Below are 17,322 nucleotides of genomic sequence, written 5' to 3' on the forward strand. Positions count from 1 at the left end.
TTTAAATTGTTGCCATTGTATAGTCTGTGCTGTCCTGGCAAGTGCCCTGACTGCTTTCACTACTGTGCTGAAGGCTGATTTGAGTCTATGGTAAATCTGGGGATAAGTACTTGTGAAATAAAAAGACAAAACAGAGCATCGAAAAATTGATGCTGTCTGAGGAGGAAAAAGCAACTAAATCCATCTTGTAAAGATAAGGTAAAGGAATACCAGATGGCAGATTTGCCCTTGTATGCTGGTGCTGAGTACTGCCTCCAAAAAAGGTCTGGAGTACTGTCTCAGAAAAGGTCTAGTGGTGGAGTTTATATTTTTATGTTACAGTAGTGAACAGAATGCATCTTGCAATGAAAAAATCCAGCAGGAGACATAAAAAGTTCCAATTAAACATTCTCTTTATTGGGGCCTTGCTCCAAAATGGCACAAGTGATAAACGCTTAGAGTGCTCATCAGTGCTGCTAATGAAAAGACCCAGAGTCGCATCTTACACTTTTATTTGGATTTAGATCAACACCACAGATAAGATACTTTGGTCAAACACAAGAACAGATTGCTATGCCGCTCCTTCCTGGCTGCAGTAAGTACAGTAATGTGTAAAAAAAAAAAGAGCTGGTTCTCCTGGAACACTAAATGTAAATCTTGGATTGGCACATACATCTAATAAATACGCTGTTTGCACTTAGCACTTTAAAACGTAATTGCACATGCAAGATGTAACCAGGCTACTGATCACCTTCATCGTTGTCCCTGTCCTATTTTTACTTTATAAGTTCTTTGCTTGCCTTTTTCCCAGCAAGAAAAAAGAATATAATTTGCTGCTCTACTCAGTATTTCAGTGATTAGTGCTGATTTTGACACGTTTAGCAGAGGTCACATTGAGGCCTTCCTGATAGAACTGGTATCTCCTCTACAGCTTGGCTTGCAACACTATGCAGATAGCAATGGGAGTCCACTGAAGTGAAGTGAGGTGAGAGGCCTGCCCAGAAGCTGACGAGGAGAGGTTAACACCAAGCAAAGATACAGTAGAGGGACAGGCATCAATGCAGTTCTTACACTATCAAGAGTCAATACTACCACCACACAAATAATGACATATCAATAATATATTGTACAAGCTTATACAGCAACACATGTTGATTTGCAACATTGTACAGTTTAAATCTAAAGTGCACAGCCTCAATCTGAGGTGACAAAACAGTACTATCAATATAATAAAGGCAACACAATTACAGACACTATTTATTTCCTCTTAGGTCATATCCTCATATTACATTGAATCAATACTCCATTTATCTATTTTAGATGAAATTAAAACCACATTGCACTTCTTTTTTTGTCTTCAAGTATTTTAGAGACAGCAAAACAATATTGCTTTACAAACACAAGTTGGCCATTTAGGCAATGTTAAAACCAAAACTTTAGTAGGGTTATAAGTAGACAGGTCTAAGCTGCAGAACTCTTACCAACACTTCCAGATGTTGCAAGGAGAAAGGATAAATTTCAGTTTCCATGCCAGAGACACCTCTAAAGCTAAGGAATGAAGCATCAAATAATTTCTGCAAGAGCTGTGCCCATGGTTGTGAGACTCTGTAGGGGCTGTTCTTTGGCAGATGTAGCCATATCTCAACTTTGTTGTAGACAAGGATGGAGTCCAGCACTGTGAGAATCCTTTGACAAAACAGTTTGTTAGATCCCATCCCTGTCACTCAGATTACAGTCACATTTAATTTAGGCCTTGTCTTGCAGACTTGTACATCTGTAAGAAGTCTTTACCTTCTTAATGTAACTGCGAGGTTTTCAATAGAGTTTGGGACTGCTCACAGCAGAAATAGTTTTGAGATAAGAATTTACTCAGATGTGGCTTTTTTTTTTTTAATAGGTTTTTTAAACACAGAACACAGAAACCATCCAAATACAACCTTATTTCAGTCTTGATTAGCACTGTATATTGATTGTGCGTCTGCTTAGGCCACGTGGGAAACATAATTAGGAATAATAGCATCCTATTGTTGTACTGTAATTGATCTCATTAAGTGGTTGTAAGAGCTGCAGTCCTCTTGAGGTTTTTCAGTAACCAACCCTGGAGATGTACAATCCATATGACATGGAGAAAGAATATATTATGTGGGCTTGTCTTTTAAAATAAGCAGTAATAAATACTTGAGGCACCTCCATCAAAAAGAAAAAGAATTCCAGTTAATTTTCAGCTTCTGTCCTTGCGGTTTTATAACCCATATAAAATAAAAATATATAGTTTACAAAATAGGATTTTTTATATATATATATATATATTTCCTTTTGTAAAACTATACTTATTTAAATACATTTGAAATGTTGCTATAGGTAAATTAGAAATTCTCTTCTAATACTACGAAAAAGGCAAAATCCTTTCACTTTTAAACATACAGCATGTATATTCTGCATCTCACCACCCCCTCCCACTTCCCCCAATTTGATTTTGTCATAATTTTGGGCAACTTTGGCATCATTCAGTCTGATTGCTTTTAATTTGAAGTAATTACTGTGTTAAAATTTGGGGTAAAATTTTAAGTATCTTCTGGTTTTCCTTATGTGTTTCAATGAAGCTTTTTGTGCAGCTATTTATTAAGGAGGCATTCTAAAACTCAGGAAAGGACTTCAAAGGAGCCATGTTTCTTGATTTTAAACTGTACTCTACTCCAACGCCACAATATAGAAATAGATTTACTTTGGAACAAACTACAAATACATTCGCACAGTTTGTGACAACTTAATTGTCTACTTAGAGGTCCAAGAACAGATTTTCACACCCAGTTATTATAAATCTTGTCCCAGGCGTTCTATTTCATCAATCAGGAAATCAATGTCTTGGTGAGTGGCCGCAGGGTTTGAGATGACCATCCGGAAGAAGTTCACTTTGTCTCCCAGGGGCTGATAGCTCACCATGGTCGTGCCATACTCCATCATCCTGGCTTTTATCACTGGTGCCACCTGCAGAGTAACAAAAAGCAGGGGATGATGATGATCATGATGACTATTATTACTGTCATTATTATCATCATTATTTTCATTATTATCATCATCCTCATTAGTATTAAAATAGGGTATACTTTCTTTTATTATAGAAGACAGAGAGCTACAAGCAGCTGAAATGAAATTACATCCAATATTAATAAAAACATTAAGCCCCCACTAAGAAGTAAATGTCACATTGAAAAGGCATTCAATTTATCACATTTCTTTGCCCTCCTCTTAAAATGACTGGGGAAATTTCCCTCTGCTACTTCCTCAATATTGCTGACAGGGACACAGTAGCTGTTTTTTGTATGTTCAAAACATGGCTACAATTGTTTTCATATGCCAGGGTGCTGTAGTATTGTTGAGCTTTTGCTGCCCTTGCTGGGTTTAGTGACTGCAGTTCACAGTAGCTTCAGTACATGAACATGTACATGAATACGTGGAGCTCAGGCAAAGCCAGGGAATGCCACACCTGGACACCAGTGCAAGGCAGCACCAGACTGACCTGCAGTAAAACAACCATAGAGGTTGCCAGAATCTCACCTTGCCCTGTGCCCTGGGAGATTGTTTTGGGGATTGCCTGCCTGCAAGGGTTTCACTGCCTACTGCAGGATACCCTGGAGGACACTGCTCACCTTCATCAGGCGGCTCGTTCGCTCTTCGCTGTTCTCCATTCCACGCAAGCTGGGAGGTATGTACCAGAAGCAGACATTGGTGTGCTGAGGCTAAGCACAGAATAATAATAGTTTACGTTGTAAGAAATGCTCATAATATCTCAATTGCAATTAAGTTCATGCCTTCCCGCCCTCTCATACATCATCTTGTGACAGCAGTCAATGGTTTCATTATTGTGGTCCACTGAGAGTCATTGTCATTATTAATGCAGAAAAGATAATTTTGAGCAATTTATTCCCAGGGTGTCAGATGCAGAAACACATCATCCAGCTGGGCAAATATATTTATGCCTTTCTGAAAGGCAACTAGATTTTGCAGCTCTTGTCCCCTCCAGGGGCTGAAGGGATCATGTGGCTAAGGCAAGGGTCTATTACAGATAATTTTGAGGTGAGGATTGTGTCATTTACTTTTATTACATGACAGAATAATATAGAATCTGATTCTGTAAACAGGAGCCACAGGTGGTGCATAAGACAGTCTAAGATTTTCTTACATTTAATGAAATTTATTACTTCTCAATTTGATTCAGCTAGCTGCTGTATTAATATGCATGCACCACAGCATCTTAGCTTGTTTGACATCTATGGGAGCACTAAGCAGAAAGGCATAAAGTAAGAACTAGTTGACATTTTGTGCATTTTTCCCATCTCTCAACAGTTGCCTGCCTTGGTATGTTCCTCGTTGCTGGATGCTAAATGCATGTTACAGCAACTCCTCCTGCTGCCAGTTCCTTCACTCATCATCAGACCCAGTGGACCAAAGTCAGTGATGATGTGAGAGGTGGGGGAAATAAATTCCACAGTGGTATTTTGATATGAGCCTGTAATCTCTGAAGAAACATAGTGATGTTCATCCTTGCTCTCTTTTACAGAACACCAGCTAACTTTGTAACGGAGGTTTCTACCAGGCCTGTCCCCAGCCCTGACAGCTGGAGAGGCTGCCCACAAAGCGATGGCCGAGCACAGCAGAGGTACAGCCAGCCAGCCCAGGCTGCACTGCCTTGCCCTGGGTACTGTGCTCCAGCTGAGCTCCTGGCATCCAGGGCTCCCATCTCAGCCAGACTCCCTCCAGACTGCCTAGCAATATTTGCACCCCAGATAGTGGTGCAACCTCTGTCCCATGAGCCAGCTGGGCTTCCAAGCACAACCAGCCCCTGCCCTGCTGACTCCACCCCATCACAGCAGGGACCTCAGTGCAGACAGTCCCTCCAGGTCATCCATCCCAGTTCCCCTGTGACTGCCCACCTAAGAATGCTGATAGAACCGCTCCGCACATCTGTCCTTTCAGAAGTGTGTGGGGCACTGTACCTCTCACTCCTAACAGACCCTGCCTTACGAAACTGCAACTTGTTTTTATTATGTAAGAGCTGGTTCTAATTGTGCCTCTGTGGGTTGTGTTAGGCTGAGATACCAGTGTTTTGTTTCAGCAGGGTTAAACTGAGCAGACTGAACACTTATGCACAGCTGTCCTTGTTCCCTGCATTCTATGAGGAAGAGAGGAACTGGCACAAAACCAGGTTTTGTTAAAAGGGTCCCTGCTTTCTGTCTCATGCTGTTTGATTTGACCTGTTGGTAGCATCACAAGAGGTAATGAAGAAAACACAGTTGACCGACTGAGAAAAAGAAGTTGCACTACATACCTTTCCATCAAACACCATTTCATACCCTTCTCTGTTCTTTATTTTATTGTATAGGTATTCAGCAAGTTCCAAGCACTTATCAATTTGTGCTTCAAATCCTGTGGTTCCCTTTACAGAGAGATGAAGAAAAGAAGTTTTGTAAATATCTGTTCTATGAATTAAAAGGGCAAAAGGACCATGCAATACTTGCCAACACATCAGCACAAGTCACCGCTCAGAAGTCTCTGTGAGATCAGCTAAGGATCTGATTCTATGTGGTGAAGGGCACTTTGATAAGCAGAGCTCATTTATCTCTAGCTCTTGCCACTGACACTCCTATAGCCAACTCTGCAAAATAAGCATCAGGTACTTGCTTGATTCTCAGGAATATTTTGCTGAGAACCTGAATGGCACCTCTGTGACAAAGGGTGCCTTTGGTAGATTTTGCAGAGAGGCAGGGGATGTTTTTGGATAGCTTGGACTGGCACAGAGGGGGGTTTCAGGAGGTGTTGAGTTCCAGACATGGGGAGTCTCCTGCTATTTTCAGAATAGGGGATTTTAATCTTCCAGGAATGATAGCTGGGACCTCTCCAAGAACAATTTTTTTTTATTTTTAGTCAAGCACAGAATAGGTAGATTCACTTTTGGAGCCCAGTCTGATGCCTGTGAAAATGCACACTTTGTTTAGATACTACCCTGCCTCTGTAGTGTTCTTCTCTCTTCTTTTCTAACAGATACCATATAAACTCAGAAGCTGTGTTTTTAAGAGCTGCAGAAAAGCCTGCTTTTTCTTCTCTGGCAGAAGTCATAATCCTCTCTGTGACATCATAATTGTTCCTGCAATCACCAACTGTGATGCCTCAAACAAAGGATTCATCTTCAAGAGGGAGGAAGGGGAATAAACAGCTGCAATAGATAAACTCTTTAAGGAACACACATCCTATTTTGTAATGTTAATATTACAAGCAGAGTGTGAGAAGAGAAAAAACAGTACAAGGCATATTGAAAAAACAGGCTTTAGGAGAAATGTCTCTGAGTAACGGATGCATGTCCCTGCTAAATCTGTTCTGGCAGTGCAGAACTGACTTAAAAGCCCATGTCATTATCCCTCTGGGTATAGACATTTCAAAACAGAGTAGAGGTAGCCCCAGGAGAAAGGCTTGGAGTAAAAGAGACGTGGCTAAAATTGCCTGCTACTCTGCAGACCCCAGCTATTGCATCCTCCTTTACAGACTCCCACACCTCCTCAGAGGTTTAATGAAGCATGAGAATCTTTAAGGCTTTCTGGAAATGAAAACAGTGATGTCATCTCCTCTGAACCAACCTTAGGCAACCTGACATAATAGACTGGATAAATACATGCAAGAACTTACTTAGCAATATAGAGAAAGTAATCATTAGAGCTGGTGTTTACAGATTTCCCAGTGAAGAGTTTTTGATGAGTTTTGCTCTACTCCTCCGAAAGATTACTTCGTATCTACTGCATGCAATGAAACTGGGTATTCCAGTCTTGATTTGCCATGTGTAATTTCTGAATATAATTAAAACATCTTTTTATTTCCAGAAATCTTTGTAACAACATTCCTAGGTATATGATTTATGCCTGCAGTTACACAAGGCAAATGCTATGCAAAGCCATACAGTTCAAGTTTCAAAATCATGTGTGCTGCTTTGAAGCTCCATTTTTAAAAGTATAAAACCCTCAGAAAATAATAATGTTCTTTCTTTCCTGTTATATATGTGAAATTCAGGTCAGATATTTTTTAAATTTATGATTACAGAACCCCCTCTGCCGGAAGTGTATCTGGTGTGCATTATTTTAATACAAAGAAATGTGCAGCAGGCTGTCCTACCTTTGCCCTCCACATCAGCCATAGCTTGAAGACATCAACGTGCCGTCCACACTGCAAAGCCTTGTCTCCCGTGTCGTAAGACAGGTCATAGTGCTTGTCTTGTTGAAAGAGGTAGGAAGCATGCATTTGATTGCAACTCTGCATCAGTCCCTTATGGACACAAAGACACAAACACAGTGATGTTGGCACAGATTTGACTACTGCTTTGAAGGTTGCTTTGGGTGAAAAACTACAAAACCCCAAATTCAGTTGAATATGTCCAAGTGCAAAAGGAAGATCAAAAAAAAAGACAAAACTAGACTTAGTTGCTCAATGGACTAATGCCTTTCAGTGCCCAAGATGCCTTGGTACCTGATCCAGCAATGTGCAAGCCACTCCCAGATCCAAATCATTTTTCATAAAAAGCTGGACATGGTGCTTCTTAGCATTCTTATGCTTAACTTCATTTTTGGATCTTGCCTTTTATTCTTTGTTCTGCTTCCTTTTCCTCCTTTTCTTTGAAGGTATCTTTTCTGAGTCAGACCAAGACAATTGGTGACTAATCTAAAGAATATCACAGCACTTTTCAATTGCTTTGGTCTCTAAAATTCTGATTTTTATTGTTTTCTTTCTTTGTAGGAACAGTTCTTTTCTGCAAAGCCCTCAGCTGCAGATTGGATGCTTAAGTGGTAAAGAAAGCTTTGAAGAGACAGAAGAGCATATGGCCTTTAAACAGCCAGCTAGAGCTATTTCTGGGCTGCAACATACCATTCTAAGAGGCAGCTTTTGGGAGGGACAGAAGCCAACAAGGTGAGGAAACCTGGCTCAAGAAAGCATGAGGTTTCCTTTTTAAAGTAAAATGCAGAGAGCCACATTCTGGCTCCAGTTAAGATCTCAACCAAGTTTATGGTATACCTTAGGGCTGTTGCCTAAAATGGCAATTTCCAATCCAAGAAGAATCATAACATGGCTGTTTATCATCAAGTCTAATCTTTATGTGTAACTCAAAACTGAGATAGCAAAATGAGAGGGGGGAAAAAAATTGACTTTCTCCTAATCTGAGCCATCTGTTCTCACTAGAAGTCAAGGATGGTACTGACTTCAGCCAGGCAGGATTTGTCTTGGGGAACTGACCCAGAGGGCAAATAAAAGCCAGTTTCTCTCTTCCTAAGTGCAATCACTTTGTATACAATCTGTTGTACAGCTGTTAGCAAAACAGCAACCAGCTTTTTGATAGCTGGTCTATTAAGTGGTGGCTGTACGGCAGCTGTCCCAGTAACTGATGGTTATATGAAAATTACAGGCTTGGAGGGTAACTCAAATTCTAGCGCTAAATGAAACATCTACTTTTTATTCCAAGTGCACTTAGTGCTCCCTTTTTACTTCCATGTGCCCCCAAGTGGATATATAGTTCAAAGCTGGGCAGGAATATCATAAAAGTCTAGAAAGTGTAATGATGCCTTGATTCTGAACAAAATGTTGTGCTGTGTGTAAACCATGACATTCACCCCAAGAGGACCAGAGTTTGCCTGCAGTTACATCTTATGCTACACAGCAATTAGTGGGGTTACACAGTTATGCAACCACAACTTAACCATGGACATTTTGAATGGGAAGTCACAAAACTCTGTAGAGATATTGCCACTGATTGCCTCATTTCTGCTAGACCCCTGCTTTAATTCCTCTTGCAATCACGGCCTAAGCATGCAAATAGAGATTTTTTCTCTGTTCCTGTTATAATCATCACATTAGCAAATATTAGCTATGACACAGTGATGAAGAAAATATCCAGGATTTTCAGAAGCAAAATGCCAGAAAGGAGCAGAGAAGCACGTATATTGTGACATACCTCTTCTCTTACTAGCAGGGCTGAACACTGCAGTGGGACGCCCATCATCTTGTGAGGGTTCCAGGTCACTGAGTTAGCCCTGGGACAGAAAACCACATGAAACTCAGACATTGTACTATGTGATGAAACCCCAGAGGCATTTAGAAATAGTTAGAATAATACCGAACATGTAGCAATACTCACTTTTTTCTTTTTCTGAGCAAGCAAAGCTGAAAATAATCATGGCTGATATTAGGAAAGCAATGCCTTCACAGGGGACTAATCCACTCCAGTTGGCTTTTGGATGACAATCCTGGCAATTTACCACAGGATAATTGTTCTATCCACTAAATTTAATCAGTGTTAAACTTTCTGGGGAGTCATATATACTTTACAAATACAGGGCAAACTTCCTAAAAACACCCACTTGACTGATGAACATCCTAAAATTGCACAGTCAATTAAAGACGCAGATAGGAAGCTGGCAACCTAGCAGGTCTCCCTCCCTCTGATTCCAGTTTCAGCAAGATTTTAGTAATTTGCTCACACAGGCATTTTTAAAAATTCCTTGAAATACTTCTGGGTATCATTAAGTCTCTGAGTAACCTGGAAAACCTGGCCCCAAGTAATTTTCCTTTTTGCTCTGATGGTGGCAAAATTTCGTAATTTTTGCTTGGCTACAGCAAGTCACACAGCTACCATAATATGCACGGAACTGACCCATCTTGCCAGAAAAGAGTCTGATCCTGCCTCCCTTCAGTACACATGTGTTGGAAAAACTGCTGTCAGTTTAGGTTTGGGGAACAAACAGAGAACTGACACAACACGGTCTAGAGAAGAGGCAGTTGGGACTGTGGTGAGGGCTGAATGGAAGGTTGTCCAGTTGTTTATTATTTTAATTTTGTGTTATGCTTGACTGGTTGTTTTCTAATTAATATTGTTACATAAGATGAATTAGCTGATAAATGTATATATTTGTATCCTATTGGGCAAGCTGTCAAGGATGCATAGTGCTTGTGATTTCATCTAGTGCAGCAATTTGTATTTTTGGCATAAATCAGTCAACTGAGGCATGTGGAAACTTAAAGGACCCAGGACATACTTGCAGGTAACACTGATGTGAACAGAGGTGAGCATGTTAGAATCTAGCAGTGTTTTCCTTTGCAGGACTTGGAGACAGTGCTACAGGTTTATGCACCTCCTGCCAAATTGCTTCTACTCCTTTAAGGCAAGCAAATTCAAAATTCACATGGGCATCAGGCAGTACTTCTGTGCTTTCTTCTTTGCTATTTAAATGGGACTGTGCAAGTGCCTGATGCAAAATCTGTAGGGAACAGGCAACATCTGGCCACTTGGCTTGGCTTTTTGAGTATTTGGCAGCTTTTAATCAGCTCAGTCATCTGATTACAACACCAAAGCTAACGATTCCAAACATCCACTCAGGTCTATGAATTTCCCTTGATATGATACTTTTAATTTCATTTGTGCCTATGCAAAATCAGACAGAAATTCTTTAAGAGACCTCTAAGTAACAATAATGGTATGCATTTTCAAGAAAAAGGATTACTTACTGACAACAGCCAGATGTGAATTATGGTCACTTATTTACCTAATTACATACCAATTGCACACAGAAAAATAATTAATTATGTAAAATAAAAATCCAACATTTTTCATTTGTTATCAGTTATTTTGGGCTTCTGTCATCAGTATGTGTTTGAAGAAATTGCTGACCAAGACAAACAGCGAAGTAAAAAAATCTACAGGAATCCACAGATGTTTTCCAAAAGCATCTCATGTTTGCCCAAATAACAGAGCACCAAGAACCTACGTGATTTTTTGGCTGTGGGTCAAGGATAGGAAAAAAAGGAGTATTTTTCCTTTAGAGATTTCAAATGGATGACAGGAGAGATTCACGACTGGAAGAATTTGGTCCTGAGCCATCACTAAATACAGACTGATGCAATCACTGACCAGCCACAGCCCCCAGAAGGATGCCCAGACTCTCTATGGGAGCACTCACTCACTGCACACATGCTTTTCTCACCTGTAGCTGTCAACCCCTGCCTGAGCCTCTGGATGGGGGACACCAAACTGGAACTCCTGATGTTGGCCAGACCTATCTTCTCCATACTGGGGGCTTGTGCTTCCTTCAGGGCGCCTTCGAGCACCTTGATATCTGCCATGGAGGACTGGAGGGCATGGTAAGGACAGTCCTGCAACTCGTCCTGGCTGTGACAGGAGTATTTCTGCTAGACTGTTACCAGAAGGATACTCAGAGCACAGTGTGCTGCAGTAAATGTTCCCTTTCCTAACAGCTTCAGTTCTCTTCTACTCAGACCTGTGATGACTCCATTATCTACCATGAAACAGAAAGGTCCATAAAAGGCCTGCTCTAAAGGTTCCCACACTTAAGATCTGGACAAACTGAAATGAGTTGCTGTGTCCAGCAAGCAAAGGAACAGCATTCAAAATAACAAATTTCCTTAATTCACTGCCAAATATATTGAGATCGTGCTTATCAAAGCACTCAATAAAATTCAGTGGAGTTCTGGATCTAAAGCATACTATGTGGAAAATGCTCCAAAGTAAATTTAACCTGAACTTATTCCAGCACAATTTGGGCAGCAATTTGGGAGGCAAACACTTTGTTTCATACTCTGCCATCACAGGCAACAAGGCAGATTCTGCTAACTTGCTGGATATTTGGATATATGTCCCTTTAATGTATGGTATGTAAGTCTGGAGTGCTGTAGGCAGTCTTAACTAAATCAAATTTATAAAATCGTTGGCTGCTTTCCAAATTTTGCATGAGAGATGCATGAGAAAAGAGCTGAATCATCAAGGTATCTTCCTAAACTCCAGGATCAGGATGAGGAAGTTGTTTGTAATTTTAATCGGCAAGGAACAGAAATTTGATTTAGTGACAAAGAAGGAGGAAGGGAGTAATGATTTACTCTCAAACATCATGAACTTCAGGAAATACAGAAATGAGAGTGACTCCACCTAGCCAAGTGTACTGCCTCTGGAAAGTGGACTTAAATAGGTGACTGGGAAGAATTCAAAACAGGGCAAGCACCTATGAACTTTCTCAAAATACTTTCTGAGCTTCCCTCATTCATGGCTCACAGAAACCCTGAACAGTCTTTGTCTTTCCTTGAATGTAGATAAATCTTAACATCCTATGGACAGGATTTCCACGGCTTAACAAAATGATTCTGAGTAACCAGCTGTTTTTAACTTTAAGCTCAGTCCTTCCAGCCTGGACTAGCATCACTTACGTTCATCTGCATTATTGGCAATATTTATGAGCTCAGGACTACAATCATGTATATATCCAGGCACAGATTTACTGAGAAGACATCAATAACACAATCTGGAGAGGGCTATTCTCTCCGGAAGTGACAGAGCAGGACATGTCCTAACTGCAGGTCCATCCATGTTTTATACTTAAAACCTCAGCGTACAAGACCTACAAGATTCACTTCTTAAAATGAAATTGCTAATTCATGTTGGATGCTGAATCAAAGAACACTGCAGAAACTACTCTGGACCTCTGAATGTATGGTGGCAGAACAGAGAAACAAGCACGGAATGTCTGCTGTTTATACTCCAAGACGAATTGCCACAATACTGTAGCACAAAGGCAATCAGCAATACTGCTGCAACCGGAAGGACAGTTTATGTGATTTCTCCCTACTGTATCTTGGAGATAACATTGATCCTTAATTTTTACAGGCATTGCTATGGTAATCATAAGTATGTTAAAATGCATTTAATGAATGTCTTTTATTGATACTAATAAATCATACCTTTCGATGCCATTTAACTTCCATTTGTGTTTCCTTGACATCAGGAGCCCACCACCCCATGCTCCCTGGAAGGCAAGACACATTTTCTTAATGAGAGCTCTGCTTTCCTCTGTGATGACATCTGTGCATTCCCATCAGTTTGGGACCCTTTTTATCTTGCTTATGTGGCACATTCCAAAATGACCAAGCAGATGGAGCCTGAGGCATGAGCTGTGCTAACAATTTTCTTCCAGTATCTTAGAAGCAGCGGTTAATAGCCCCTAATCCAGGTGCCCACCCTTACCATCTGCAAACCCCTCACTTGCCTCTCTGACACCAGCACATCGGGTTGCCCATGCTGTAATTAACTACTTGCAGAGCTGCTCCTGGGTCAGCTGCCTTTTCTCTTGTAGTAACAAACCAGGCTGAGATCTCAGCTGCTCTGGGGGATTTTCATCATATTTTGGACCCATTACTGCTTGCCCTCTACTCATTTGCTTTCCTCACAGAGATCTGGTACAAGCAGGCATTTCATGTGACTGAGAAGTATTTAAGGTAAATACAAATTGTTCCTTTGAATTATACTGATTTTGGCTGACACAGTAATGCAAAATCAAGACTCCAAAATCTATGGGAAGTCAATTACCAAGCGTTTTTGGAGAAAGGACTTGCAAAAATGACATAGAAGATTTTCGAGGGCTGAAAGATGATCCTTCAGAAACATTTCTTGGCAAGAGTCTGGATAAAGCTAAGTAGCCAATCTGATAAATTTCCCTAGCACTTGCATTAACCTGATCAGCAATTTGCAGTACTTTATTCCAGACAAATGTAGCCTTTTCCTTATGTATTTATTTTGCAGCTGCTGCGGAAGCTGAGCCAGTACTCAGTACGCTTCTTATGTATTTCTTTACTAATGGCATTTTAAGATAAAGCTGAAAGCCAAAAGCACTCAAACTAGGTCATCTTAAATGCCCCAGTTGCTACAAGTACAGTCACAGCTCTCAAAATATCCCTCTGACCTGAGCCTTTCAGAGGAGTGGGAAGTCAGTGCTTGGATGTTAAGACTTAATTTCAGGAACTAAATACAATGGGTTTTGTACAAGATTATACCCTTCAAAATGAATAAGTTAATGCTAATACACCTTGTAATCCAGCCCTCCATGTGTGATCGAACTTACATCCACGTGCATCCAGATTTTGTATTTCTTGCAGATGTCTGCAATAGCTATGAGAGGATCAAATGCCCCATACACTGTTGTCCCAGCTGTGGCACTCACCAGAAAAGGAACAAATCCCTGCAAGAAAGCAGAGAGATGTTATACCTGTTCAGAGTACTGCAGCCCCCTCATCCTGCAGGAGCCTCAGCTCCCCTTGTGGTGCCCCCACAGTGACCCCACAAGCGTCTCCCAGAGGACATCCCTGCTATTTTACACTGGTTTTCTCCAAGTTTAGATGCCAGGGATATTATAGTTTCTACCTTAAGGTGGCAGCAAACTTCCAAACCAGCATCCTCCATTTATTAGAATGCATGAGACAGGTAAGGGCTCAACCGAACAATTCTCCTTCACACCACCTGCCTGAAACAAAAAAGTCTGCACTGCAGGATGTCACATAAACAAACCTCAACCAGGCACCATGGTGAGACAAGCATTTCTTCTGGACCATGCCCTGAGCTGCATTGCAATTACCCCAGTGAGTGTCTGGACATGCGGTGCCTGCCCCAGTTCTGTCAGTGGGAACACCTTGTCTGAGGGTGTCTCCTGGGGCAGTGGTCAGGGAAGGTGTGGGGCTTGCCTCCAGCCCCATCCCTCATGCAGAGCAGGGAGACAGCTCTTTGAAGGTAAAACCAGCAGCCTTCACAGAGAATCTCTTGGATTCCCTCTGCTAAATGCTGTGCCTCACAGTAGAGCACTCACCAGCCATCACTTCTGCACTATGAGGTCTGGGGTCTGCGAAAATTTATACCAGCGTTTCATTTAAATTTCATTTGTAGTTACATTGATTTCATAAGGAGTACTTAGAGGTCAAGAGTAGCTACTTTTTTTTGCAGAACTGGGGGTTCAAACCATCAAAAAAGTCCAGACTTCCTTCTGCAACAGTCAGTAGATTTGAGTGGCACTCTAATGTCATTTTGCCTCATTTTTTTATATCCTGTATTGCTTTTCTTGGAAAAAAATGTGCTTTTAATGAAGATTTGTGCTATTAATCAGCTTTGACTGCTGTCTGTCTAGTGACTATAAATGTTGAAAAGTGCAGGGCTGAGTTCACTGCATACTTTAAACTGATGTTTTAATTCTAGCTTCTATTAGTGAACACATACAAAAGTGTGTGCATTTTTAGAGATATGTGGATTTTAGTTTACCTTCCACTGATTTGGTGAGTCTGTGAGAAGTATTTTCAATCCATTAGAATACAACAAATTCCCCAAAATGATTACACTGGTTTTGACAATATTCAGCTGAGAAACTGCATCATAGGCTGATGAGGAGGAGGATGTTATGCAGAAAAACATATAAAAAGAAAGCCAAATAGCTCATGGATATTATAAAGTAGCTCTAAACCTATTTTCTCAGCAACTCTTGCCTCAGTAATTGGCAGGCTACATTTCTGAGAAATAAATCAAACTTAATGGGCAAGGCTGTGTTGTTTTACCAAGGAAAGCAAATGACTGGCTTTACCATTCTTTGTGTTTTTTTCTTCTTTGGAAGCAGAAAAGCTGGTGAACTTACTTTTTGTTTGGCTTCAACAATTCTTCTTTCAAGGTCTGATGGGATCATTTTCCCTCTGGAGCAAGAGAGAGTGATATCAGTAACTTGATCTTGAAATCAACTTTTGCTGTTACTTCTTCATTTAATAGGAAACCCAGAAGGTGCAAAGTGACTTTTTTGCCCAAGAGTTATGCTGCATTGAAGAGCACAGAAAGACTCTGTCTATTAGTCTGAGTTGACTAATTATTTAGTCAATATATTTGCAACAATATGGTGATGGTAACTGAGAGAAAGTATCTCATGGACACCCCATTAAAGACTGATGCTGCGCTGTGGAGCCTCTTGGTCCTGTTTGCAGTTTCAGTCCTGGGAATAAGCTTCAGGTTCCCAGGGAGAGGCTCAGCCCAGCCTCCCAGGAAGTTTGCTGGTTGCCAAACGCCATGGTCCTCTCTCAGCAGGCACAGAAAATGCCAGCTGAGCTGCACGGCCTTGAGCAGTGCAACTCAGCTGTGCTGTCAGCAGCTGTCTCTGCGTTCCCTTCCCAGGGACGAACTCGTTTCAAAGTGACTTTTCCATGGTTTAGTGAGTAACATGTTTGCATTTGCTTGAAGCAGGGTGTGAGAAGCTGCCAGTCTAGACTCGCTATATTCACTGTCAGGCTCTCAGACTGTATTTGCAACACTGCTGGTATGAACCACCTACTTCAGATTCAGACTCAGTTGTGTAAGGCTTGAAGGCTAATTTAGAAATCCTGTAAATTCACTAGGTGCAAGATAAAACAGTGCTGATACTGAATATCGAGACTAAGGTTTTCTTTGCTTTAGACACAAGCAAGTCTATAAAAGAAGAGGCAGTATGAATACCATCAATACAAACATGGTAGATTCCCATATTAGAGAACTAAAGTCTTCACTGGCTTTGAATGTTGTACATTTAGACTGATACAAATTTTTAAAGACTTTTCCAGATTTTTTCTTTCACTAGGCCCTCACCTCCTGCTGCTATAAAAAAAGAACAACCTTTATTAAAGTTCAAAATGAAGTTACATGGAACCTAAGAAACCCATTAGTTTTAGTTTCATTTTGCATAAAAACGCTTGAACTGTTTTCATGGCATTTGGATGCATGTCCTTCCTTTTAATGATTAATTTATTGTAATAAGATGCTGCTGGCTTTTTAAGTTTTCATCCTTACATATCTTACAATAAGATGGTAATAATGTCAGTAGAAATGGGTTTGTACTGCTGACTTTTTTGGCAAAATCTCTCCCACATATTCAAAACACTGAAATACTGAAAGAATAACTAAAAATAAAAAGCTCTACAAATCTAAAAATTGGCCCTGATTTTTCTTGCAGAAGTGCAAGGAATGTCTAAAGAGTATTCAGCTCCTTGTGAGTTCCTCCCAGACACATGTACATGTTCAGAGAAAAGCAGTAGTAGTCTTATCCTCAAAAAGTGTTCCTGGGATTGTTAGATGAATAAAGAAAATAAAACCATGTCAAAGGAGGGCAATGGGTTCCTCCTCATCTAAACATAATTTTGATGTTGGTCTTTAATAGTTTCTGATTTAGTGAGCTTATGCATAGAAACATGCACAGAACTGGGCAGATGCTTTCACTGCCCAAATTCTATTACCAAAGAAAGTGATTATCCAGCCCCTGGTCACATCAAGTAGATGCAGGGATTTATGGCCAGGAGAGTCAGTACCCAAGCAGTGTCAAGGTTTACCAGCTAAACCAGGTAAACTTGGCAGGTGTGGGTCAGAATGGGTAAGAGCTAAACCAGGTAAACTTGGCAGGTGTGGGTCAGAATGGGTAAGAGCCACTAGGAAGTATGCTTGGTCATACTGAAAACGTCAAAAAGGTATCCAGGTGC

At 40.7% G+C, this 17,322-nt stretch overlaps 1 protein-coding gene across 2 annotated transcripts in view; it reads right to left on the minus strand.

The window, feature by feature from the left end:
* Window positions 1-374: 374 nt before the first annotated feature.
* GAD2 (glutamate decarboxylase 2) overlaps window positions 375-17,322 on the minus strand; it is a 41,515-nt gene continuing 24,567 nt past the window's right edge. For both annotated transcript variants that reach the window (XM_048294765.1, XM_048294758.1), the window contains 8 exons: window positions 15,468-15,522; window positions 13,917-14,033; window positions 12,760-12,824; window positions 8,969-9,047; window positions 7,141-7,290; window positions 5,309-5,416; window positions 3,630-3,719; window positions 375-2,967 (listed from right to left, as the gene is read on the minus strand). In XM_048294765.1, the coding sequence (XP_048150722.1) occupies window positions 2,794-2,967; window positions 3,630-3,719; window positions 5,309-5,416; window positions 7,141-7,290; window positions 8,969-9,047; window positions 12,760-12,824; window positions 13,917-14,033; window positions 15,468-15,522 (838 nt within the window). In that variant the 3' untranslated portion in view covers window positions 375-2,793. The remainder of the gene's footprint in view (window positions 2,968-3,629; window positions 3,720-5,308; window positions 5,417-7,140; window positions 7,291-8,968; window positions 9,048-12,759; window positions 12,825-13,916; window positions 14,034-15,467; window positions 15,523-17,322) is intronic.

This window comes from Corvus hawaiiensis, chromosome 1, assembly GCF_020740725.1.
Source record: "Corvus hawaiiensis isolate bCorHaw1 chromosome 1, bCorHaw1.pri.cur, whole genome shotgun sequence".
NCBI classification, from domain to species: Eukaryota; Metazoa; Chordata; class Aves; order Passeriformes; family Corvidae; genus Corvus; species Corvus hawaiiensis.